The 24109-nt window shown below is 49.8% G+C and overlaps 1 protein-coding gene and 1 pseudogene across 3 annotated transcripts; one reads left to right on the plus strand and one right to left on the minus strand.

The window, feature by feature from the left end:
• Positions 1 to 1333: 1333 nt before the first annotated feature.
• Positions 1334 to 14808, minus strand: LOC122111321 (HLA class I histocompatibility antigen, B alpha chain-like). Of its 3 annotated transcripts, none has more exons than XM_042684105.1 (8): positions 14725 to 14808; positions 11809 to 12178; positions 7360 to 7653; positions 3551 to 3826; positions 2781 to 3056; positions 2103 to 2135; positions 1930 to 1977; positions 1334 to 1772 (listed from the first exon to the last, which is right to left on the minus strand). In XM_042684105.1, the coding sequence occupies exons 2-8, from the start codon at positions 11858 to 11860 to the stop codon at positions 1768 to 1770; spliced, it is 984 nt and encodes a 327-aa protein (XP_042540039.1). In that variant the 5' UTR covers positions 11861 to 12178; positions 14725 to 14808; the 3' UTR covers positions 1334 to 1767. The 3 variants fall into 3 exon arrangements, with proteins under 3 accessions (XP_042540039.1, XP_042540037.1, XP_042540038.1); XM_042684103.1 differs by lacking the exon at positions 14725 to 14808 and adding an exon at positions 2549 to 2653 and having other exon boundaries at positions 11809 to 12174; XM_042684104.1 differs by lacking the exon at positions 14725 to 14808 and adding an exon at positions 2541 to 2653 and having other exon boundaries at positions 11809 to 12172.
• On the plus strand, positions 12609 to 23712 carry LOC122111170 (annotated as a pseudogene).
• Positions 23713 to 24109: the final 397 nt, after the last annotated feature.

Consider the following 24109-nt stretch of genomic DNA (forward strand, 5'->3'; position numbering starts at 1 on the left):
CAGTCCCACAGGTAGATCTGTCCCCACACCCATACCCAGACCCACACCATATCATCTCTCCATTAGCACTGCCTCCTCCTGCATGAAACGGCCCATCCTTGCTCTGTTAGAGACCCTGCCACCTGCCCCTTCTAATAGCACACATGCTCCACAGGATGCCGGTTCTGACCTCCTTTGACTTTCTGAGGGATTCCAAATTCAATCTGCAGACCAACTCCAAAGTCCTAAGAACCACACTGTTAAGTAATCAGAGCAACAGCCCTACTGTCTGGCAGGAGATTCCCGTCTTAATTTGTTTCTGAGAATGAAGTTGAGAAGAAGGAAGTGTTTTGGTCAGGGTTTGAAAGGACTGAGTCGACCTGGCAGGAAGGGCAGGGCAGAGCAGAAGCACAGCGCCTCTCCTGGCAACAGGAAGCAGAGCAGGGCAGTAACAGTCAGGGCCCAGAGAAAAACACAGCCCTCAAGGAACCCCACAGTGGGGTCCCATCTTCCACAGTCCACCAACTCCCAGAACTCTCTGCAGGTTTTGAATCCATCAGTGGATGACACCACTCTCTAGGTCAGAGCCCTCGTGACCCATTCTCCTTGAAACCCCCTGACACACATGTGGACATGAACTCCACTAACTTCCAGATCCTCTCAGCCAATCAAGATGGGGACCATAATCCCTTCTTGACTCTGCTCTTCAATCCAGGAATTTGAGTGGGAGCAGAGCTGGGACTAACCAGAGCTGAGGGCAGGTGGAGGGAAGGTGGGCAGAGAAGATGCAGAGGATCAGGAAGGGAGCAAACAGGAGAAACCTGACATCCCTCCTCTCTGCTCTTCCCACAGGTGGCTCCCTTGAGGGCACTGGGGACAGCACAGAACCACACTGGAGGCAGCAGTGCTAGAAGGAAAGCAAGCTGCCTCACATTGCCTTTCTCCTCACCACACACACCCTGTGCAAGGCTGCCTGGTGCTTTGGGAGGCAGTGACAGCAACACACCCCCTGCTGCTGTCACAGGACACCCAGAAGGCCAACAAGACACCAGCTCATGCAGGATGACAAGAAGGGACACAAGTATGGAGAAGAACTGATGGTGCCTTAGTAGGGGACTCAGGCCTGAGCCTAGTCTCACCTGCACAGTCTGTGCTGTGTGCTAGACAAGGAAAAGCTCCTCTGATCATAGGTGCTCATGGAGAAGGTTCTAGGCAAACAACACAACTGAGCAGCAGGGAAGACAACCCAGGTGAGGACTGAATACATGACAGTCCAGAATGCACTGAGCTCCTATCCACACCTGCCTGTTCTCAGCCTAACCCTGGCCCCGCCCACAACACAGCTCAGCAAACATGATGATTCGGGAATTTAATCATGTCTTATTTTCTATCTCAAGTTTTGGGAATCATTCATTGATTTATTCAACCTTTTTCCATGGCAACAATTTGAAACACAGACCCACATCCACATTCTCTTTATCAGTGGGAAAGCAGCAGCTGCAGCTCAGAGCAAGGGAAAGTGAAGTCAGGGTTGGGGAAGCCCTGGCCCCGCCTCTGCTGGAGCAGCAGCTGGAGGGGAAAGAGACCCAGGTCAGTGTGGGGAGGGTCCTGGTGCTCAGGGCTGGGCTGGCTCCTCAGTTCCTCACAGGAGGCTGACAGCACACAGAAGCCTGCATTGGGTCAGATTCCAGGTACAGGAAGAGAAGTCAGGAGCTCATGATGTCCCAGGAGGGAGGAGGAGAGGCAGGAACAAATGCTGTGCCTCTCAGACCACACAAAGCAGCTGTGTCACACTGCAGGAGAAAAGAACAAGCACAACAATGCAGATCAGTCACTGTTAGCGACACACTCTGAGCAGGCCACTAACGCCCAATGCACAGACCCTGCAACTACAACACAGCCTTCCCTGGGCCTCAGCCCTGCACTCCATTTAGGGTCTCCAGTTGTCACCTTTTTCTGCTCTTAGGGAAGCATCAGAACCCTGGTCACTGTCGTCTCCTGTGGTGGAAGAGAGGAACTGGTTAGAGAACACAGGCGTCACTGGAGGAATTCCGGGGTGCATGAGCTCCCACAGGTCCTGTCTGCACCACAACAAAGGTCACCTCCTCCCCCATGGCACTCACTTGCAGCCTTATCATAGCCTTCTCTCTTGTCACCTGTAGGAGAAACACCATGTGAGAGGCAGGACACAAGCAGTGCCATGAGGGCCTGGATGAACCCCTAGCCTTGACCTCATGGGAAGTTTCTAGAAATTTGACCATTGAACCAAGGAAGTATCAGGAGACAGGAGTGCAACAGTTGGGAAGAGAGACCCCAGGACCTCCTGGAGTGTGACCTCAGTGGGCAGCTGAGTCCCTGTGGGCCTGAGTGCTGCAATCCGTTCCCATAGCCACCCTCAGGAGGGGGAATTTTGTGTCCTTCGTTTTGCAGGTGATTTACAGAAGAGGAGCTGTCAGGCTGGGGAAGGCCCTGAGTGTGCTGCAACTTCCCATTAGGAGTGCAGCTCACACTTCTGCCTGGGGCCTGAAACCCACAAGTGGCCCAGGAACTCAGACCCCCACCTTCCTTCCTCCAGTCCTCTTCCTCCACAGCACAAAATGCACCACAGATATAACAACTAGAACTGCAAAGATGGCCACACCAATCTTGGGAATGATGGGCTGAGCAGGCGGCTCTGGGAAGAGAAGGGAAAGGGGAATGAGGGCTGTGAACCCAGCTCTCAGTCCTTACCTGCTGAGAGCTGCACATGCCTCCTGCTGTCTCTGAGCACAGCTGTGCTCTGTGCCCTCAGCCCTGCTTACCCCATGTCAGGCTGAGGGGCTCAGGCAGCCCCTCATGCTGCACATGGCATGTGTATCTCTGCTCCTCCCCAGAAGGCACCACCACAGCTGCCCACTTCTGGAAGCTTCCATCTCCTGCAGGCCTTGTCTCCACTAGCTCCATTTCCTGGGTCTGCTCCTCTCCATCCCGCAGCCAGGTCAGGGTGATCTCCGCAGGGTAGAAGCCCAGCGCCCAGCACTTTAGGGTCACATAATGGTTGGAAAGGGGGTGGTGGGTCACGTGGGTCCGGGGACTCTCTGAGATAGATAAAGTAGAGAGGATCCATGTGCAGCCATGTTGAGTAACATCTGATGTAACGAATGACAGGAGCCAGAACTCCAGCCCCTCCAATGGTGTCATCTAGGTGGGGTGGAGGGAACCCATCTAAGCTAAGCAGGGACCCAAAAGAAAGGCCTGGGATTTCATTCCCAACATCCTTCACGGGCTCCATTTTCTGGCTCTCAAGCCTCACAGCTGTGTCTCTAATGGGAGAAGCCCAAGTGCAACAAAACCCCCAAGAGATAAGGAATGTGCCTACCAGTCTCCTGAGACACATTGTCCTCCAGGGAGGACTTCCGAAGATAGCAGGGAGTACTGCCCAGGAGACTCCAGAGGGAAGTTACCCTCAACATGAGCCTCACCCTCCACAATAGAGAGCCACACCCCTGTGCAGGGGTTGTCCTGAGAGAAGAGTAGGGGCCTTGCTGGGGCCATGAGGATACTGGGAAGGGGAGCTGGGCGACATCATTACCTGTGTAGTTCAAATTGTGCCTTCCGAGCTTCAAATATTTCTTCAGCCACAAGATGCATTCAGTCTCCAAATAGATCTTGTCGTGTTCTATGTTGTTCCCAGAGGCCTTCCACTTCTGTGTGGTGTACCTGGCAGGGGATGAGGCTGCCAAGTATTCCTCAGAGTCCATATCCAAGATGAGGTAATCTTCACCGTCATAGCCATACTGCCAGTGCCCGCTCTTCCTGCCATCTTCCTGCAGCTCACAGCCATAGATGAACTGGAGGGTATGGGAGCCTACCATCCCCCCAGGAAAGGCATGTCAAGGAAGTCAGGCAAATACTCAAGGCCTCTCCACCATGGTCCCCGCCCCCTCCCCTCCCCCCACTCCTTCCTTCCCTCCCCCACTTGATCTCTTGGCCAACCTACCTTCTTTTCTTTTCCTTCTTTCCCTTTCTTTTTCTTTCTTTCCCTTCCTTCCTTCTTTCTTCCTTTTTCTTTTATCTCCTTCCTTCTTCCTTTTTCTTTTATCTAAGACTGGGACTCTAACTTGGTATCTGATGCTTTCACTCATGGGCTGATGCTCTACCACTTAACCACTCCTGTAGCCTCTCTCTCTCTCTCCTCTCTCTGTCTCTCTCTTCTGGTGTTCTTATCTTGCTGTTGGCTCTGCAATCTTTTTTTTTTTTTTTTGGGTCCGGTCATGGGGCCTGAACTCTAGGCCTGGGCACTGTCCCTCAGCTCTTCAGCTCAAGGCTAGCGCTCTACCACTTGAGCCACAGCGCCACTTCCGGCTTTTTTTTTTCTTTTTGCTTATGTGGTGCTGAGGAATCGAACCCAGGGCCTCGAGCATGCAAGGCAAGCGCTCTACCACTGAGCCACCTTCCCAGCCCCGGCTCTGCAATCTTTTGTGCTGGGCTCTAGCATGTAGTGGGAAAGCCTTCATGGAAAGGTAAAGACTGGGGTGTTTTCATGAACTGTGCTGTCTAGATAACACATTCAGCTCTCTACCTCATGTACATGGATTAGAGAATATTCCACAGGTCTCTGCTTTGCTGACTGACTCCAACTATATGTGTGATTTCCTAGAAATAGAATTCTAGTACACAGTGTTACCATAAAAGGACACACTGTATTTCACTTTCCATGAAGTACTCAAGGAAAACAGACTCAGCATTAACAAGCAGTAACTTCTGTTGAAAACTCTGAAGACTTCCAAAGCCAGATAGAACTAACTCTGAGATTGCTCCATTTTGAATTGTGTCCTATTCTGAGATTTCACGGCCCACAGATCTGAGCAATCTAAATCACACTCACATGTTATACTGAACACTACTATACATCACTTATTCCCTGCTTTTCCTTGAGCCCTTTGAAAGTTGGGAAAGTTTACCTGTTCCTTCCGGAGCCTCTGGTAGCAAATGAAGCAGCTTCATCGTCAGGCTTCATTATATCACTCATTGGGGAAGTGAGTGTGTGTGTGTGTGTGTGTGTGTGTGTGTGTGTGTGTGTGTGTGTGTGTGTGTGTGTGTGTGTGTGTGTGTCTTGGGATTTGAACTCAGAACATGGGTGCTGTCCCTTAGCTTTTTTGCTCAAAGATAGTGCTCTACCACTTGAGCCACAACTCCACTTCCAGCTCTTGCCTGGGCTAGCTTCAAGCCATGATCCTCAGATCTCAGCCTCCTGAGCAGCTAAGATTACAGGCATGAGCCACAAGTGCCTTGCATGCTCACTGGTTTAAGGACCCTTCACAGACTGGGAATGTGGCTTAGTGGTAGAGTGTTTGCCTAGCATGCATGAAGTCCTGGGTTCAATTTCTTAGTACCATATAAACAGAAAAGGCTGGAAGTGGTGCTATAGCTCAAGTGGTAGAGTACTACTCTTGTTCAAAAGAAGCTCAGGACAGTGCCCAGGCCCTGAGTTCAAGCCCCAGGGCTGGCAAAATAAAAATAAAAAATAAAGACCCTTCACAAATGTGTTATCAATTCACAATAGCTCATGGAATTAGTCATGGTACAACAAATGAATGACCAATTCCATGCATTGACCAATGCATGGAATATATATATGCACAATTGGATATATATGTGTGTGTGCATGTGGGTTTTTTTCTTTTGGAGGGCACTAGAGTTTGAATTCAGATACTTGAGCTTACTAGGCAGAAGCTCTATCACTTGAGTCATGTCTCCAGTCTTTCTTTCATTGCTTCTCAAATAGGGTGCTGCATTTATACCCAGACTTGCCTAGCCTGGACTACAATCCTCCTATTTGTGCTTCCCACATAGCTGAGATGACAGGCATGCGCTGCCATTTCCAGCTTTTTTTTTTTTTTTCCAGTCCTGAGGCTTGAATTCAGAGCAGGGGCACTGTCCCTGAGCTTCTTTCGCTCAAGGCTAGCACTCTACCACTTGAGCCACAGAGCCATTTCTGGCTTTTTCTTTCTATGTGGTACTGAGAATTGAACCTAGAGCTTCATGAATGCTAGGCAACCACTCTACCATTAACCCACATTCCCAGTGCCCACCCCCCCTCTTTTTTTTTTTTTTGGTCGGTTGTGGGGCTTGAACTCTGGGCTTGGGCGCTGTCCCTGCGCTCTTCAGCTCAAGGCGAGTGCTCTACCACTTGAGCCACAGCACCACTCCCAGTTTTCTGGTGGTTTATTGGAGATAAGAGTCTCACGGACTTTTCTGCCCGGGCTGGCTTTGAACCATGATCCTCAGATCTCAGCCTCCTGAATAGCGAGGATTACAGGCGTGCGCCATTGATGCCAGGCTCTCTCTCTCTCTCTCTCTCTTTTTTTCAGTGTGGAGCTTGAACTCGGAGCCAGAGTGCTGTCCTTGAGCTCTTTTTGCTCAAGGCTAGCTCTACCACTTTGAGTCATAGCATCATTTCTGGTTTTCTGGTAGTTTATTGGAGATAAGAGTTTCAAGGACTTTCCTGCCCGGACTGGCTTTGAATCTTGATCCTCAGATCTCAGCCTCCTGAGTGGCTAGGATTACAGGCGTGCGCCACCAGCGCCCGGCTATAGAATATTTTCATTCATAGACAAGTATAATGATTCTAATCAAACATGTTATAATGATTCTCATCAAACATGGTATAATGATTCTCATCAAACATGGTATAATGATTCTCATCAAACATGGTATAACGATTCTCATCAAACATGGTATAATGATTCTCATCAAACATGGTATAATGATTCTCATCAAATATGGTATAATGGTTCAGATCAAATGAAATGTTTTCGTTCATAGTGAATATAACAGCTCAGATCAGTGGAGGATTTCATGCATAGGTAAGTATGGCATAATGCTCCGATCATAAAGAAATATGGAATAACATCATTTACAGGAAAACAGGTGGAACTGGAGATCATCATGTTAAGCAAAATAAGCCAGACTCAAAAGACTAATATCACTTCGTCTTTCTCACATATGGAATCTAGATTAAAAAACAACAACAACAACAAAAAAGACATGAAAGTCAAAAAGGGACTAGTGTGGGGAGAGAGGGGAGTGGGGTGATGAGGGGTGAGGGGTGAGGATGACCTAATGAAGTGGTGTTTCTGCATAGTAGTTGTCAGGGCTTTGAGGACAAGCATGGGTCCTTCTGCTTTTCTAATTCCTTCCTCCAGCCCCCAAAGATGCATGCTGCTGGCATCTGGGACAGCCAGACTGTGTGATGCTTAAGGTCAAACAGACCCTGATGGTTGAGACCTTGCCAGTTGTCTCAAGTGACAACTTGTCAGGAGGTTTGCCGCCAGTCTCCAGCCCCTGAGGGTGGGATAATGTGAGGTCTGCTTCCCACCACTCTGTCATGGCACTTACCTGCACGCTGGGGGTGTGTGGAGGCCAGGCTCTTGCTCAGAGTGTTGTTGTAGTAGTTCTGCACATTTCTCAGACTTAACTGGAAAATCTTCATCCGGTTTATGAAGATTTTAGTCTCATCGTCAAAGTAACTCACGTCTTCTGTCAACCAGTGAACCAGTGGCTCTGCTTTCTCCTTCTCACTGTTGTAGCGGATGAAGGGCAGATCGTTCACCAAGCCAGTGGCCAGAAAAGCAGGGACTCCTGGACTGGACTCCGACACAGCCAAATAGAAATACTGCAGAGAGTATGACCCTGCAGTAGGAAGCGTGCATCCACAGTGAGTGACAGAATTTATTGAGTGAGAACTAGCTCCCAATATGTGTATATGTGTGTGAATGTATGTGTGAGTGCTCACATGTATGTGTTGTGCATATGTGCATCTGTATGTTCATGTGCATATGTGTGCATGAATTTACATATGCATGCTTATGTGTGCTGTGCAGCTGTGCACACCTTAAGTGCATGTTCATGTGTGCATGCCTGTACTTTGTGTATGCATGTACTTTATGCATATATATATGCAGGCCAGTTGAATGTTTACATGTATACACTTGTATGTGCACATTAGTACCTATGTATGTGTGCACCTGCATATGTGCATGTTTGCATACACATGTGTGCTTGTGTAAGTTGAATGTTTACATCATCTTTGCACCTGTGCATGTGTATGTGAGTAGACACACACACACACACACACACACACACACATGAATGTACAGACATGTGTTTTACCTGTCAAAGTAACAGAACATATTACATGTATGAGAATCCATGTGTGTGCATGCATGGCTGCACACACATATCAATGTAGGTATATGTACATGAGCATGCATTCATATACACACATGCACTTGGCATACTACACAATGCATATATTTTGTGCACACATGTGTGTGCATGAATATATATGTGCATACAGTAGAAGAGGCAAGACACAGTGTAAAACAGTGGGAACAGAGAACAACCTATAGGTCCAAGAAAATTGTTATTTTTTTGGGTGAGGGTTCCAGTCCTACGACTTGAACTCACTACCACTTGAGTCACAGCTCCACTTCCAGCTTTTTAGTAATTATTTGGACATAAAGGTCTCAGGGACTTTCCTGGCAGACTTGCTTTGAACCGAAATCCTCAGATCTCAGCCTCCTGAGTAGCTAGGATTACAGGTTTGTGCTATTGGTGTACGGCTAGCCCAAATGAACTCTAATTCCATAGAGTCTGTGCTAACAGATTTTAGAAAAGGGGCAAAATGTTTGCTTAAGGCCTCATCAGAAAGTTCCTGTGGAGAATGGAGACATGGCTCAAGTAGGAGAGCACTTGCCTAGCATGCTCAAGGCTCTGGATCCAGTCCCAGGGAGAAGTCCCCACAAAGATGTTCTCAATTGAGACAGAGGGATTTTGAGCAATAGATATTTCAAAATACCCTCAGAGTATGGGCTGAGATCAAAGTTCTGTGAAACAGGATTTTCCTCCAGTTCTGACTGCAGCATCTGGAGCCTGGGTGGGCCCCTGACTCAGGACCCCTGACTTCAGATGCTTCACTGGGAACTGGAGAAAAAAGCCAATAGGTTAGAAACCCTGATAAAGACTCAGAGACTCTGTTCTGCTAGGCAAATACTACCTTGAGCCACACTGCCTGTTCCTTTTGTTGTTAGTTTTTGGGTTTTTTTTTTGGTTTTGTTTTGTTTTGGGTTTGCTTGGGTAGGCCTTGAACTATTATGCTCCAGTCTCTGCTTCCTGAGATTCTCCTCCTCCTCCTCTTTCTTTCTTCCTTCTTCCCCCACCCCCCACTTTCTTTTTTAATACCAGGGTTTGAGGTCATGGCTTCATGCTTGCTAGGTCGGTGCTTTAGTGCCTCAAAGATATTTCTTTTTTTTTTTTTGTCCAGTCGTGGGGCCTGAACTCTGGGCCTGGACGCTGCCCCTCAGCTCTTCAGCTCAAGGCTACCGCTCTACCACTTGAGCCACGGCGCCACTTCTGGTTTTTTCTTTTTTGCTTATGTGGTGCTGAGGAATTGAACCCAGGGACTCATGCATGCAAGGCAAGCGCTCTACCACTGAGCCACCTTCCCAACCCCCTCAAAGATATTTCTAAACGTCTACTGCTCCAGATCCCTCTATTCCTCAATCAAGATTGTATGTGTGTATCTCTGTGTGTGTATGTGTGTGTTCCTGAGGCTTTAACTAGAGCCTGGCACTGTACCTGAGGATTTTGGGGGGTTTTGTTTTTGTTTTGTCGGTCATGGGACTTGAACTCTGGCTTGGGAGCTATCCCTCAGCTCTTCAGCTCAAGGCCAGTGCTCTACCGCTGGAGCCACAGGCCCACTTCCGGTTTTCTGGTGGTTTATTGGAGATAAGAGTCTCAAGACTTTTCTGCCCGGGCTGGCTTTGAACTGTGATCCTCATATCTCAGACTCCTGAGTAGCTAGGATTACAGGCATGAGCCACTAGCACTTGGCTCAAATGAACAGCCCGGCTGTTTTGGGGGTTTTGTTGTTCATTGTCTAGTGCTCTACCATTTGGGCCACAGCTCCATTTCTGGCTTTTTTCTTTTTACTTGGAAATTGCAGTCTCATGGACTTGCCTGTTCAGGGCTGGCTTCAAACTGCAATCCTTAGATCTCAGCCTCCTAGATAGCTAGGATTCTAGGTGTGAGCCACTGGTGCCTGGATGCTCCAGAGACTTTTGAGTGCTTATTATTCTCTCATCTGGAATACTTTGTCTCCACCTTTTGGCTACTATTGGTCTTGTGCCAAAGTCTGAACTCAGGGAGGCCTCACCTCTCTTGCCACCTCTCAGCCCAAGAAAGACATACATATGTCCCAATACTCAAGGAACATCCGTTGATTATGTATTCACTATGTGCTTGGGAATAAATTGCATCAGATGAGTTCTCTTTTTTGTTGCTCATTGCATTCTTAGTGTGTATAACAATACATTAGGTAGCTAGAGGGAAGGAGACTTGCTAGGATGAAAAGGATTGTCTCATGTAGTTGTAGGGCAAATACAAACTGTATCACACAATGGTGAGAGCACATTGCAAATCTGTAGGATAAGTAGGCTGGGAGCAAACATCCCATGGAGGTAATGTAGAGGGAGAATTCTTTACTTCTCATGGACCTCAGTCTTTGTCTCTTAAAGTCTTTAACTGATTGAAAAGGGCCTACCCACATGTAGGGAACAACCAGCTTTACTCAAAACTTACTGATTTAAGTGTAAATGTCATCCCTATCACTCTCACAAAAACATCCAGAATAGTGTTTGATAAACTAGCTGTTATATTATGGGATGGCCAAGTTGACATATAACATTAACTATCAAGCTGGGTCCTGGTGGCTCACACCTGTAATCCTAGCTACTCAGGAGATTCTGAGGATCTGAGTTGGAGCCAGCTGGGGCAGGAAAGTCCTCGAGATTCTTATCTCCAAAGGCAGGAAGGGGCTAAGTGGCTCAAATGATAGAATGCTAGCCTGGAGCACAAAGAGGCTCAAGGGCAGTGCCTCAGGCCCTGAGTTCAAGCCCCAAAACAGACCCCCCCCCCAAAAAAAAGTAGCCCGGCACCATTGTCTCACGTCTATAATCCTAGCTACTCAAGAGGCTGAGATCTGAGGATCACGGCTCAAAGCCAGCCCAGGTAAGGAAAGTCCGTGAGACTCTTACCTCCAATAAACCACTCAGAAAACCGGAAGTGGTGCTGTGGCTAAAGCAGTAGAGCAGTCGCCTTGAGCTGAAGAGCTGAGGGACAGCGCCCAGGCCCAGAGTTCAAGCCTCATAACCGACCAAAAAAAAAAGTAACCACAATCCAAGAGCCAGTGGCTCATGCCTGTAATCTTAGTTACTCAATAAAGATTATGGTTCAAAGCCAGCCTGGGTAGAAAAGTCCCTGTAAGACTCTATCTCTAACTTCTCAAAAACCAGAAGTGAGACTGGCTAACAGTAAAGCACCAGCCTTGAGCAAAAAGAGCTCCAAGACAGTGCCCAGCCCAAGTCCAAGCCCATGACCACAAACAAAAAAGGTGAGGGATGCGCTGAGTTGGGCGCTGCTGGCTCAGGCTTCTAATCCTAGCCACTGCGGAAGCTGTGAGCGGATGTCAGTTTGAAGCCTGCTGTAATAGGAAAGTCCATGAGATTCTTCTCACTCGAGAAAGGAAGTGGAGCTGTGGCGTAGTAGAGCGCTAGCCTTGAGCAAGCCCCATAACCGACAATCAAAAACCCCACAAATAAAAACAATAAAGCTCCAGAAACGCCAAATCTGAGTACCCAGGGTGCTGAACTAAGATCTGCATCGCTCCTGCCAAGATTTTGGGAAGCCACCGCTAAGAAACAAAAGGCCGTGAGGTTCTGGGTGGCAGCGCTCTGCGTCCTCCCCCCTGCCCGCCCTCTCCTCGAGCCTTGCCCGCTCCCTACTCACGGGGTCGCACCGAGGTGAGGACTGAGGCGAGGACCATGGCAACCCGCAGCATCGCGGGGCTCAGAGCCCCAGGAGTCGGGTCCACACCGCGGACCCAGCCTCCGACTTCAGGTCTCAGGAGCGTACCCTGTTGGTTTCACTTTCATCAAGAGTCTCAGAGCAGAACTTGGGTGGTGTAAGAGCGCTACGACACGTCCGCAGCCCCGGGGCTAGTAGGAGGGGGCTGCCCCAGAGGCAGAGAGTCTGTGTGATCCCCCTCCTTGGGCTTAGGGACCCCCTGCACCGTCCTGGCGGCCTCTCTTCGTGTTTTCTTCCTGACCAAACAGGACTTTGCCACCCAGTGGAAGAGCTGGTCCCTGGAGATAAGAGTCTCATGGGGGAGAGGGGAGGGTGAGGGAAATAGAAAGTCAACGCAAGAGAGGGGATTGGTCAGATTAGCTTTTAAAAAAATGCATAGCCCTACCACCGAGTGTACTCAGTGTTCAACCTGCCCCTGTCCTTCCCACCTGTTTTTCTTTTTTGGTACTAGGGGGTTTGAACCTCTGGTTTTATGCTGGCCTAGGCAATTCTCTCCCCCTTGAATTCCCATCTGTGCCTCACGTTTCCTTGCTTTCTTCTTCCCGCCCTGTCTTCCTCTCTCCCCTTCTTTCTTTCATGCTGGAGATTGAACTCAGCTGCTCTACCACTTTTTTTGCTTTGTTTTTGGGGGTGGGGGTCTGGAGTATGCCCTGGAGATTCCCCCCCCCTCATCCCCCTCAGTTTCAAACTCCCAACCCGTGCCAGCTGCTGCCTGGACACTCATGACCAGACCAGGCCTCCAGTTCTCGCTCCTATTGGATGCTGGGTTCCTAGAGAAGCCAATCAACTTCCCCAAGCTTAAGTTCTCCCATGGCGCCCCAAACTCTCCTCCTGCTTTCTCTCGGGAGCCCTGGCCCGCACTGAGACCTGGGCAGGAGAGTGCGGGGTCGGGAGGCAACCGGCCTCTGCGGGGGGAGCAAGCAAGTTTCTGCCTCTGTCCCTTCTCCGCTCTCCCACGCCTTCTCCCGCAGCCCCACAGTTCCGTCTAACGAGGCCGTGCGCCTCTCTTCCTCTCCTGGCCGTATTAAGCTGAGACACCCCGATCCCCAGGTTCCACCCTAAGGGCTCTCATCCGCTCCGGCCCGCCCCCCTCCCTGCGGTATTTCCACGCCTCCGTGTCCCGGCCGGGCCTCGGGAAGCCCCGCTTCATCGCTGTGGGAGCCGCAGCGCCGCGGGAGCCGCCCACGCGGCGGCCCACAGTTAGCGCCCGGTCAGCGCCCGGTCCTACCGAAGGAACCCGCGGAACCTGTGGGGCTACTACGAGTTCCGTGAGTCACTCTGTGCTGGGTTGGGAGTCTGATCTCTCCACGGCCCCCGACCCACGGATCTGACCAGAATCACTCAGAGTTTCCAGGTTCAAACCTAGGCTTCAGGCTTGGCCTGAAGAGTCCGTTGGAACGCCCACCCAGGCTTTCATTTTCATTCACAGCCGAATTCCCCAAGCTGAGCTGGGCGGCGCTTACCATCGGGGCGGGGTCGTGGGCGGGGCTGGCAGCAGGCGGGGCGAATGGGAGGGGCTTCTGGGAGGGGCGGTGATGTGTGGGCGTGGTTTGCGGGGGTGGGCGGTGCCTGGCGGGGGATGGCCGCGGAGAGGGGCAATGATGGGCGTGGCTGACTGCCCTGGCCTGAGCCTCACATCACACTGACTATGATATATGGCTGGGAAGCAGAGACAAATGGGCATTTCCTCGGTGGGTATCGTCAGTACGCCTACGAGGGCCAGGATTAGCTGTTTCTGAATGAGGACCTGCTCTCCTGGACTGCAGCAAACCTGCCTGCTCAGATGACCCAGAACAAGTGAGAGGCAGTGGGGGAAGGGTGGAGTAGTTCTGGCTCCTCAGATACCTGGAGGTAACCAAAGTAACTGACTACCAGGCCCTTTTGGCATGTGTGTGTGTGTGTGTGTGTGTGTGTGTGTGTGTGTGTATACACACACACGCTTGCATTGAGGGCCTTGGCATGGTCCTTGAGATTCTTTTGTTCAAGGCTAGCACTATACCACTTGAGCCACAACACCAGTTCCAGCTTTATCTGTGTATGTGGTACTGAGGAATTGAACTCAGGGCTTCATGCACGCTAGGCAAGCACTCTACCACTAAGCCCCATTCCCAGTCCCATTCAGGATCTTAACAAGGAACAAGAGATGATCAAAACCTGGCTCTTATAATAATTGCTCCTTAACCCAATTGTCCAATCCATTCTTAGGGTGGTCGCATGGCACTGCTGCAGTGGTTCGTGGGTGGGAGACAATGGGTTACTAAAGTATCTGAATTTCTGGATTTCCCCCTTGGATTCTGGATCCCTCCCCCCCCCCCCCATCCCTCAGAGACACACATAACCCACCACTCCCTCTCTGACCATGAGGTCACCCTGAAGTGCTGGGCCCTGGATTTCTACCCATCAGAGATCACGCTCTCCTGGCAGAGAGATGGAAAGGACCAGACCCAGGACATGGAGCTGGTAGATACTAGGCCTACTGTGGAGCACATGGGCAGCAAATATGGCGCTGGGAGGGGGTTGAGTGGGCAGAGCCTAATTTACTGTAGAGCACATGGCCAGCCAAGATGGCTCTGGGAGGGGGTTGAGTGGGCAGGCCCCAATTGATCTTCTGATCAGTGCCTAACCAGCCCGTGAAGGCTCAGGTGAATGATAGGGTGTGACCTTGACAGTGATTGGTTCCTCTTCCTCCCTTACCATGCCACCCACCCTTGTTGTCTTTAAAAGGGGCTGCTCTCTGTTAATAAACGAGTTTTTCTACCTGCTGGATTTGGCTCTCCGCTGTGTCTGATTGTCTCCTGGGCTGAGGGAGGCTGGGGAACGGGAGAGCGCCGCACTTACCTTTCCTCGGACCCCGTCTGTCTTTTGTGGGACGGACGAAGACCCAACAGCCTACAGGAGATGGAACCTTTCAGAAGTGGGCAGCTGTGGAGAGAAGCAGAGATACACATGCCATGTGCAGCATGAGGGGCTGCCTGAGCCCCTCATCCTGACATGGGGTAAAAGAGAGGGGTGTGGGCACAGCCTATGGAAAGCAGGAGCAATCTGGAGCTAGGGGTCAAGGTCCCTCCCCTTTCCTTCCTTTCTGTTCCTAGAGCTTCCTTGTTGTTCCACCCTGCCCATCATGGAAATTGTTACTATCCTTGTTCTTCTTGGAGTTGGGGTGGATGTTATGAGGTGGGGGAGGGAAAAACAGGAGGTCAAGGGGCCAGGTCTGAGGCCTTGTCCCAATGGGGGCTTCAAGTCCTAGCTAGAAGTGTGCTCTACCATAGTAATGGGAAGTAGCACCATGCAAGATACTTAGCCAGCCTGGGATCTCATTTGCTGACACCAGTGGGTATCAATCATATGGAAATAGAAGACAAAAATTTCGGGCTGGGAAGGTGGCTCAGTGGTAGAGTGCTTGCCTTGCATGCATGAGGCCCTGGGTTCGATTCCTCAGCACCACAGAAAAAGCCGGAAGTGTCGCTGTGGCTTAAACAGTAGAGCGCTCACCTTGAGCTGAAGAGCTGAGGGACAGCGCCCAGGCCCAGAGTTCAGGTCCACAACCGGCAAAAAAAAAAAAAAAAAAAAAAATTCACCCTTGGGCTGGGAATATGGCTTATTGGTAGAGTGCTTGCCTAGCATGCATGAAGCCCTGGGTTCAGTTCCTCAGTACCACATATACAGAAAAAGCTGTAAGTCATGCTGTGGCTCAAGTGATACAGTGCTAGCTAGCCTTGAGCAAAAGAAACTCAGGAACAGTGCCCAGGTCCTGAGTTCCAGCACCAGGACTGGCCAAAAACAAAAAAATTCACCCTTGTGACAGTGGTGATGGGACCTGATTTCCAGCAATGAGAGATGAGAGAAAGTCCCTGCTGAAGACAGATCTCTCAGAAAGGAAGCATATTTCTTTCTTCATGTTTCTGGATCTTTCCTAGGTCTGCAGTCACAGTTCTGGACACTCTCCTGGGGCTCAGGACTAAGGAATTCCTCTACACTTCAATGGCCCTTGTTTCTCACAGATTGATTTTTCCCACAGATGGAAATAAGGGCAGCTATGTTATGTTCAGGCTGAGAACATGTATGTTGGGTCAAAGTGTTGTGCCCAGGTCGCAGGACCCCCACCAAGAAGACCACCGAGAGTCAGACTTTACAGCTGTTTTAAGGTTTTATTCAGATGGGCTGCAGCTCGGGCCTCGTCCTACACTCCGACACAGCGGAGCCTAGGAGGAGAGCCCCAAGCTAAGGATTTGCAGGGCTTATAAAGGCTCACAATCAGGTGTTTGACTCACTACGTGCTGCTCTGCTAGCTGAAACAAGCAACAAATGGTCACTGCCACAAGTACTTTAACCCTTCAAATAATCCAGAAGAACTGTGGGATAGTATAGACAGAAGCTCATGGGAGCTCACCCTCCCCATAACTACTCCATTGTCCTGACATCCTATGGGCTCTGACTACCTTCTGCTTTGTTCTACTTCAAGCAGGAACAGTGCCCAGGTCTGTGATATGTCTCTTACAACTTAAAAAGGTGACGTTCTGTAGGGTCTGATGTAGGACAGGGGTTGGGGCAGAGGGCAGACTCCTTGGTTAGGAGGACTCTAGATTGGACTATTTGAATGTGTGGTAGGCTGCTCAGAGTGTCACCCTGTACAGTCACTGCTCTGAATGATGATTATTTTCTTTTACAGTGGAAAGACTGGGCCATATTAGACACATTCAGGTCCCTCCTGCTTCCTTCTGTGACCTCAAGAGCCCTCTGGCTTCATTTTCTACAATGGGCTCTGACTGTACCCAGGTATCTGCATCCTATCAGCATCCTGTGAGAAAATGAGGAGCCCAGCCCAGCCCCAAGCACTGGGACCCCTCCTCACACTCACTTAGGTCTCTTTCCCATCCACCTGCTGCTCCAGCAGAGGCGAGGCCAGGGCATCCCCATCCCTGACTTCACGTTCGGTTGGTCTCTACTGCAGCTTCTTGCTTCACTATTGACAGGGAGAGTGTGGATGTGGACTTATTCTTCCAATTCTTGTCATGAGATGAGGTTGAAGAGTTAATGAAATCACAGGATGATTCATAAAACCTGAGAAGCTTCCAGAATCGTCATGTTTGCTGAGCTGAGTGTTTTGTCCATGGGGACGGGGGAAGGCTGTGTTCAGCTGACTGAGGACAGGGCTGTGGAGAGTTGTAGCTCAGGCCACCCTGGGATGTGATGTGGTTGCTTCTCAGCTGCTTTTTAGTCCCATTCTTTCAGTAGAACATTGACCTACCAGGACCTTAGACTACATGTCCTGGTTCTAAATCCAGTACTGGGGGCAGCCAGGGCTGTTTAGTACATCCATTTTTTTTTTTTTTACTTTTTTCATTTTTTAGCCAGTCCAGGGGTTTGAACTCAGGGCTTGGGCACAGTCCCTGAGCTTCTTTTGCTCAAGGCTAGCACTCTACCACTTGAGCCACAGCACGACTTCCAGTCTTTTCTGTGTATGTGGTACTGAGGAATTGAACCCAGGGCTTCATACATGTTAGGCAAGCACTCTACCACTAAACCACATTCCCAGCCCCTAGTCCATCCTTTTTACTTTATGTTTTTATACAGAATCATGCCTGTTCTTGTTATTTTGTATGGATTCTGCTGTCATTTCCCTCTGGGCATGTCCCATCTCCTAGAGGGAGGTGTTTTTCCTGTCATTGTCTCCTTTGTCCATGGAGACCTTCACCACTATGGTATGGAGAAATGAGTTTTTCTACCTAAGTAGCTTTTGCTCCTTCAACCATTGTTTCTTCGGTGGGATTTTCTGTCATTTTCCCAATATTTTTTTAAATGAGGCTGACTATGGGAATAGCAAAGAGGAAGGATCTCATACTTTCTCATTTGAGACAAACACCTGTTTAGTTTCTAAGTTGTCCACTCACCTGCCCTCCCCTCTGCCCATAGCTACTAATCCCAGCCCTGACTGCAATCCAAATTCATGGAGTTATTATTGTTATTATTATTACTTTGAAACAATCTCTCTATGTAGCTCAAGCTGGTCTTTCTTGAATTTGTGATCCTTCCTAAGTGCTTAGATTACAGGCATGTGCCATTCCTGGAGACTGGGCAGCCTCACTGCTGCCCTGCAAGCCACCCTTGCCACATGTGTCTGCACAGTCCCAGCCTGTGTGTCACCATGTCCTGGTCAGAGATTGACACACGGTCATGTGACGCATAAAACCTACACTGTCCAAATATCATGACATAGGAGAAAGTGGACTTTTCTCCTTCATGAAAGGAAAATACATCTCTGTCTCCTGACAAGGCTGGTTGGTTTGACATTTCTAACCTAAAAAGAGCACAGGGACTAGAGGTAGATCTTAGAAGGAGGGGAAAAAAAACCCCAATAGATTTCACTTCATGGTACAACAACATGAGATTAGATCTGTGTCTGGCACATTGTGGCACCTCAATTTAACTGAAGGATGTTATGACATCTCCCCCAAATCCTGGTAGACAAATTCCATTTTAGAGCAAGTTGCCATTTACTGTGTCACCCTGCAAGACAGTGAGCCATCCTCTCCATAGTTCAGAGACCCACAAAATCCTTATAATGGAAAAGGAGATAAACTTGTAACTATCCCAGAGCTGGGGTTTTGACCACCTAAAGCTGTTGTGCTGGGTGTTGGTGACTCATACCTTTAATACTAGCTACTAAGGAATCTGAGATCTGAGGATCGAGGTTCAAAGTCAGCCCAAGCAGGAAATTCCATGAGACTCTTTATCTCCAATTTACCACCAAAAAGCCAGATATGGAGTTATGGATCAAAGTGGTAGAGTTCTAGCCTTGGGCCAAAAGAGCTCAAGGACACTGCCTTGGCCTGAGCTCAAGGCACAGCACCTACCAAAATAAAACAAAACAAAACACCTGTGGTTACCTGTATTTTTCGCTAGGTGGCTATCATAAGGTTTCTGCTATAGCCTTACAGCCACATAATTTTTGGTATTCAGTACAGCTGGTGATCAAGGTTTTTAGACACCTGGACTGGTGGTTTGTGCCTGTAATCCTAGCTTCTGGAGAGATGGGGTTTGAGGCCAACCCCCTGTTAAAAAGCAAGACTCCCCTCCCCTATCTTACTAACAAGCTTGGTAGGGTGGTACATACCACACCAAGCTATGGTGGAGGAAACACACAGGATGTGGTCAGAGACCTACCAAGGGCAACAGTGGGAGATGCTGTCCAAAAAATAACTAAAGCAAAAAGGCTAGGGGGTGGAGCAAAAAATAACTAAAGCAAAAAGGCTAGGGGGTGGAGTGCCTGCTTAGCCAGCAAAGCCTAGTGTCCAAACTCCAGATGGACTAAGTGAGGTAGGAGTTTGCACTCATTTCTGTATGCATCTTACAGTTGTCTGTGACATGCAGCACACAGACAAATACAGGCCACAGAATGCACTTTCAATGCACTGTATTCTACTCTGGGGTCCAATTAACAGCAGGAAGCTGGGCATTGGGGGCTCATGCCTGTAATCCTATTCAGAAGACTGAGATCTTAGCTGAAAGCAATCCCAAGCAGGAAAGTCAGTGTATCTCCAATTAACTACCAAAAAGTCAGAAATGGCACTGTGGGGGCAAAGTGGGAAGAGTAATAGCCTTAAGCAAAACAAGCTTAGGGACAGCTCTTAGGCCCTGAGTTCAAGCCCCAGGATTCTCTCTCTCTCATTCTCTCTCTCTCTTCCTCTCTCTCTTTTACACACACACATAGACAGACAGACACACATACACAGCACATAACAAAGGTCACTGAAAAGAAAAACACTGAGAGGATGGTGCCTCACACCTGTAATCCTAGCTACCCAGGAGGCTGAGATCTAAGGATCTCAATTTAAAGTCAGCAAGAGCAGGAAAGTACATCAGACTCTCATCCCCAATTAACCAGCAAAAAATAAAAATAAAAAAAATGAGAAGAGGAGCTATGGCTCAAGTGGTAGAGCACCAATCTTGAGCAGAAAAAGTTCAGGAACAGCACCCAGGCCCTGAGTTCAAGCTCCAGAACCAACACACACACACACACACACACAAAACACCCATGCACACACAATCTGAGAGACTCATCTCCAATTAACCAGTAAAAAGTCAGAAGTAGAGCTGTGTCTCAAGTGGTAGAGCAACATCTTGAGCAAATAATCTAATCAAGAGCATGAGGCCCTGAGTTTTAAGTCCTGGTACCAGCAAACTAAAAATAAATAAAGTAAAATAAAACTTATTTTCAAGCCAGGCATGATAGCATACACCTTTAATTCCAATACATGGGAGTTTGAATCCAAAGTTCAAAGCCAGCCGAAGCTATAGAGCTACACCTTGTCTCAAAAACTGCACCTAAGACTGAGAATTGAGGATTATGATTCAAAGCCAGCCCTGGCAGGGAAGTCTGTGAAATTCTTTTTTTTTTTTTTTTTTTGGTCAGTCATGGGGCTTGAACTCTGGGCCTGGGTGCTGTCCCTCAGCTCTTCAGCTCAAGGCAAGTGCTCTACCACTTGAGCTACAGCGCCCCTTCCAGTTTTCTGAATGGTTTATTTATGAGTCTCCTGGACTTTCCTGCTTGGGCTGGCTTGGAACCTTGATCCTCAGATCTCAGCCTCTTGAGTAGCTAGGATTACAGGTGGCACCCTGCAGTCTGTGAGACTTATCTCCAGTCAATGCTCCCAACAGCAGAAAGTGGAGCTGAGGCTGTGGTTCAAGTGCTTGAATGCTAACCTTGAGGACAAAAGCTCAAGGACAGCACCCAAGCCCTGAGTTCAAGCCCCAGGGCCAGCACAAAGAAAGAAGGAAAGAAAAAACAACCACCACAGGAATACAAAACCAAAAACAAAAGCACCCAAAACCAAAGAAACCAAAATTATTATTTCTCTTAACATGTAACTATTAATATTCTACATTTGGGGGGGGTCCAGTCATAGGCCTGAACTCTAGGCCTGGGTGCTGTCCCTCAACTCTTCAGCTCGAGGATAGCGCTCAACAACTTGAGCCACAGCACCAGTTATGGCTTTTTTTTTTTTCTGCTTATGTGGTGCTGAGAAATCGAACTCAGGACGTCAGGCATGCAAGGCAAGCGCTCTACTACTGAGCCACCTTCCCAATCCCCTAAATAAGAATCTTTAAAGAAGGGTTCATGTCGAACATAGTGAATATTGACAGGCAGAACCCACACTAATGTGTGAGTGTGCAGAGCTCCTAGAACCAAACCCTCTGAGAACCTCTGACTTGGTCCCCAGACCAGGAACCCAGGAAAGTCTGGGGCAGAGTTTTTGTGCTGGTGCGGGAGGACAGGGATCAGGACAAAGCCCCAGGTGCCTGAGCCTAGATCTCAGCGTCTCAGACTCAGAGCAGCTCTGGGTGGGGAAGCTCAGCACTGGGGATTCCCGGTCTCCCCAGTTTCACTTCTTCTCCAACCTGTGTCGATGACTTCTGCCCGGACACTCGTGACGCGGCCCCAGCTCTCGCTGCTATTAGCGGAGCCGCCACAATGCCGGGTTACCGATTCCCCCACGGAGGCGCTGGACTCAGAGTCACCCCAGATTCTCAGGACAGGGGTCATGGCGGTGGCAGTGACTTGGACCTGGGCCGGGAGTGCGGGGGGGTTAGGAGAGAAAGGACTTCTGTGGGAGGAGCGAAGAGGGGGGCGTGCAGGGTCAGGGTGCAGCGGGAGGCGCGCGCGCGGCCGAGGTCACCGCCTGCAACGTGGTCCTGAGCGACCTCAGGCCGGGTCGGAGGTCACGACCCCTCTGCCTTTCCCAAGGACGGGTATGAATCCCCCGGAACCCCAAATCCCAGACTAACCTCCCATTGCAGGGTCCAGGGGAGCGGCGAGGATTGCGGCGGCGGCGAAGTTTGCTTTTCAGCTGGTCCCGGGCGGGGCGGGGCCAGGAGGGCGGGCCCGACGGCGAGGACGCGAGCCGGGCCTCCAACTCTCCCGTGCCAGTCGACTGTGACTTGGGGCCAGGGTGCCTCCCAGCGGGGTACCGTCAGCGCGCCCGCGACGCCCAGGATTCCATCTCCCTGAACCAGGACTTGAGCTCCTGAAGCACGGCCGACGTGGCCGCTCAGATCACCAGGCACAAGCTGGAGCCAGCCACCGTGGCAGAGAGCTGGAGGGCCTGGAGTGACTGCTCAGACACCTGGAGAATGGCTGAGGCTCTCTCGTGAGCCTCCATCTTCTGCAGATCTTCAAATCCTCTCCTCCCACCAGGGCAAGAAAATAGGACCCACCGGGGCTAGGAAGATGGCTCAGTGGTAGAGTGCTTGACTAGCATACATGAGACCCTGGGTTCGATTCCTCAGCACCACATAAACAGAAAAGGCCAGAAGTGGTGCTGTGCCTCAAGTGGTAGAGCTCGAGTTGAAGAGCTGAGGGACAGTGCCCAGGCCCAGAGTTCAGGCCCCACAAACAGAAGAAAGAGAGAGAGAGAGAGAGAGAGAGAAAGAAAGAAAAGAGAAACTAGGACCCACCTTAGGACACTACTTTCCTTGGGCCTAGCGGGAATCGAATCTTCCTGACTTTCTAGTTGCTCCATCAGAGAGTGACTCTGACACTTGGCCCTGATCTCAGGACAAGACATGGAGAGGAAGACACTGCCTGAAATGACTGGCCAGCACAGGCCCCCCTGACTCTGGCAGAAACCTTGGCATCTGTGGAGACTGCAGCTTTTGTGAGTCTTAACTCTACACAGGACAGAGCCAGGAAGTTCCTCTAAGATACCTGGATCCTCTGACCTGTCTCAACCCCATTCAATACCTTAACAGGGAATAGATTATCAAAACCTAGACGTTACAATCCCTCCTCAACCCTATTGTCCAGTCCAGTCTCAGGCTGGTCACACATGGTGCTGCTTCAATAATAGCTCATAGGAGACAATGAGCTACTGAAGTATCTGGATTTCCCCCTCCCCCCCAGATGGCCCAGAGACACACATGACCTCCCCCTCCCCCTGACCATGAGGTCATCTCGGGGTGCTGGGCCTTATGCTTCTACCCATCAGAGATCACCCTCACCTGACTGAGAGATAGGAAGGACCAGACCCAGGACATGGAACAGGTAGAGACTAGGCCTGCAGGAGATGGAACCTTCCAGAAGTAGGCAGCTGTGGTGGTATCTTCTGGTGAGGAGCAGAGATACACATGCCACACCCAGCATGAGGGGCTGCCTGCGCTCCTCACCTTAACATGGGGTAAGGAGAGGATGTGGGCACAGAACTGTGGAAAGGAGGAGCCCATCTGGAGACCCTCAGCAGGGTCTGATCTGAAAGGTGGTGGTCAGGACCTTCTCACCTGCCCATCCCTTACCTCTCCCCTAGATCTTCCCTTTCAAACCACTGTCTCCATCCTAGGAATTGTCACTGGCCTGGTTCTCCTTGGAGCCATGGCCATTGGAGCTATGGTGGCTGTTGTGATGGGAACGAGGGGCAATGAAGGTAGGAACAAGGTCTGAGTTCTTGTCCCACTTGTATATTCATATCTCCAGTTAAGTGTGCTTTGCCTCCTTCCACGCTAAGCTACTTACCCAGCCTGATGACCGGGGGCTGACTCCTCTTCTTTTGTTAAATCACATGGGAACTAAGGACATATCATGCTCCTGATGGTGGTGATGAGGGCATGTTGCCCAGCAGTGCAAGTCCATAAGGGAAGGCCTCTACTAAGTCAGACTTCCAGGACGACCATTGGTTTTCTTCCTTCCTTGCTCTTCTCCTCATCTCTACTGATTTTTTACTGGTCTGTGAAAACTTGCCTAGACCTCAAGGCGTTCATGGCCCTACCTGACCTCACACATTGCTTTCTTCTCACAGGTAGAGAGACAGCTATGCTTAGGTTGCAAGTGACTATAAAGGAAAGAAGGAAGAAGGAGGAAGGAGGAAGTAATCGCTGGGACCCTTGAGACAGTTGGGAGCCCATGGGAGCTCATCCACCCCATAATTTCTTTTTTTTTTTTTTGTCGGTCATGGGGCTTGAACTCTGAGCTCTTTAGCTCAAGGCTAGCACTCAACCACTTGAGCCACAGTGCCACTTCTGGTTTTCTACTGGTTATATTGGAGATAGAGTCTCACAGACTTTCCTGCCTGGGCTGGCTTTGAACCATAATCCTCAGATCTCAAGCCTCCTGAGTAGCTAGGTAGGTTTCCCCTGAGTTCTAAATGCTCAGTAACTGCATCAAGATTTTTTTTTTTTTTTTTTTTTGTCAGTTGTGGGGCCTAACTCTGGGCCTGGGCGCTGACCCTCAGCT

Source organism: Dipodomys spectabilis, unplaced genomic scaffold, assembly GCF_019054845.1.
Source record: "Dipodomys spectabilis isolate Male_0828 unplaced genomic scaffold, ASM1905484v1 ptg000085l, whole genome shotgun sequence".
NCBI lineage: Eukaryota > Metazoa > Chordata > Mammalia > Rodentia > Heteromyidae > Dipodomys > Dipodomys spectabilis.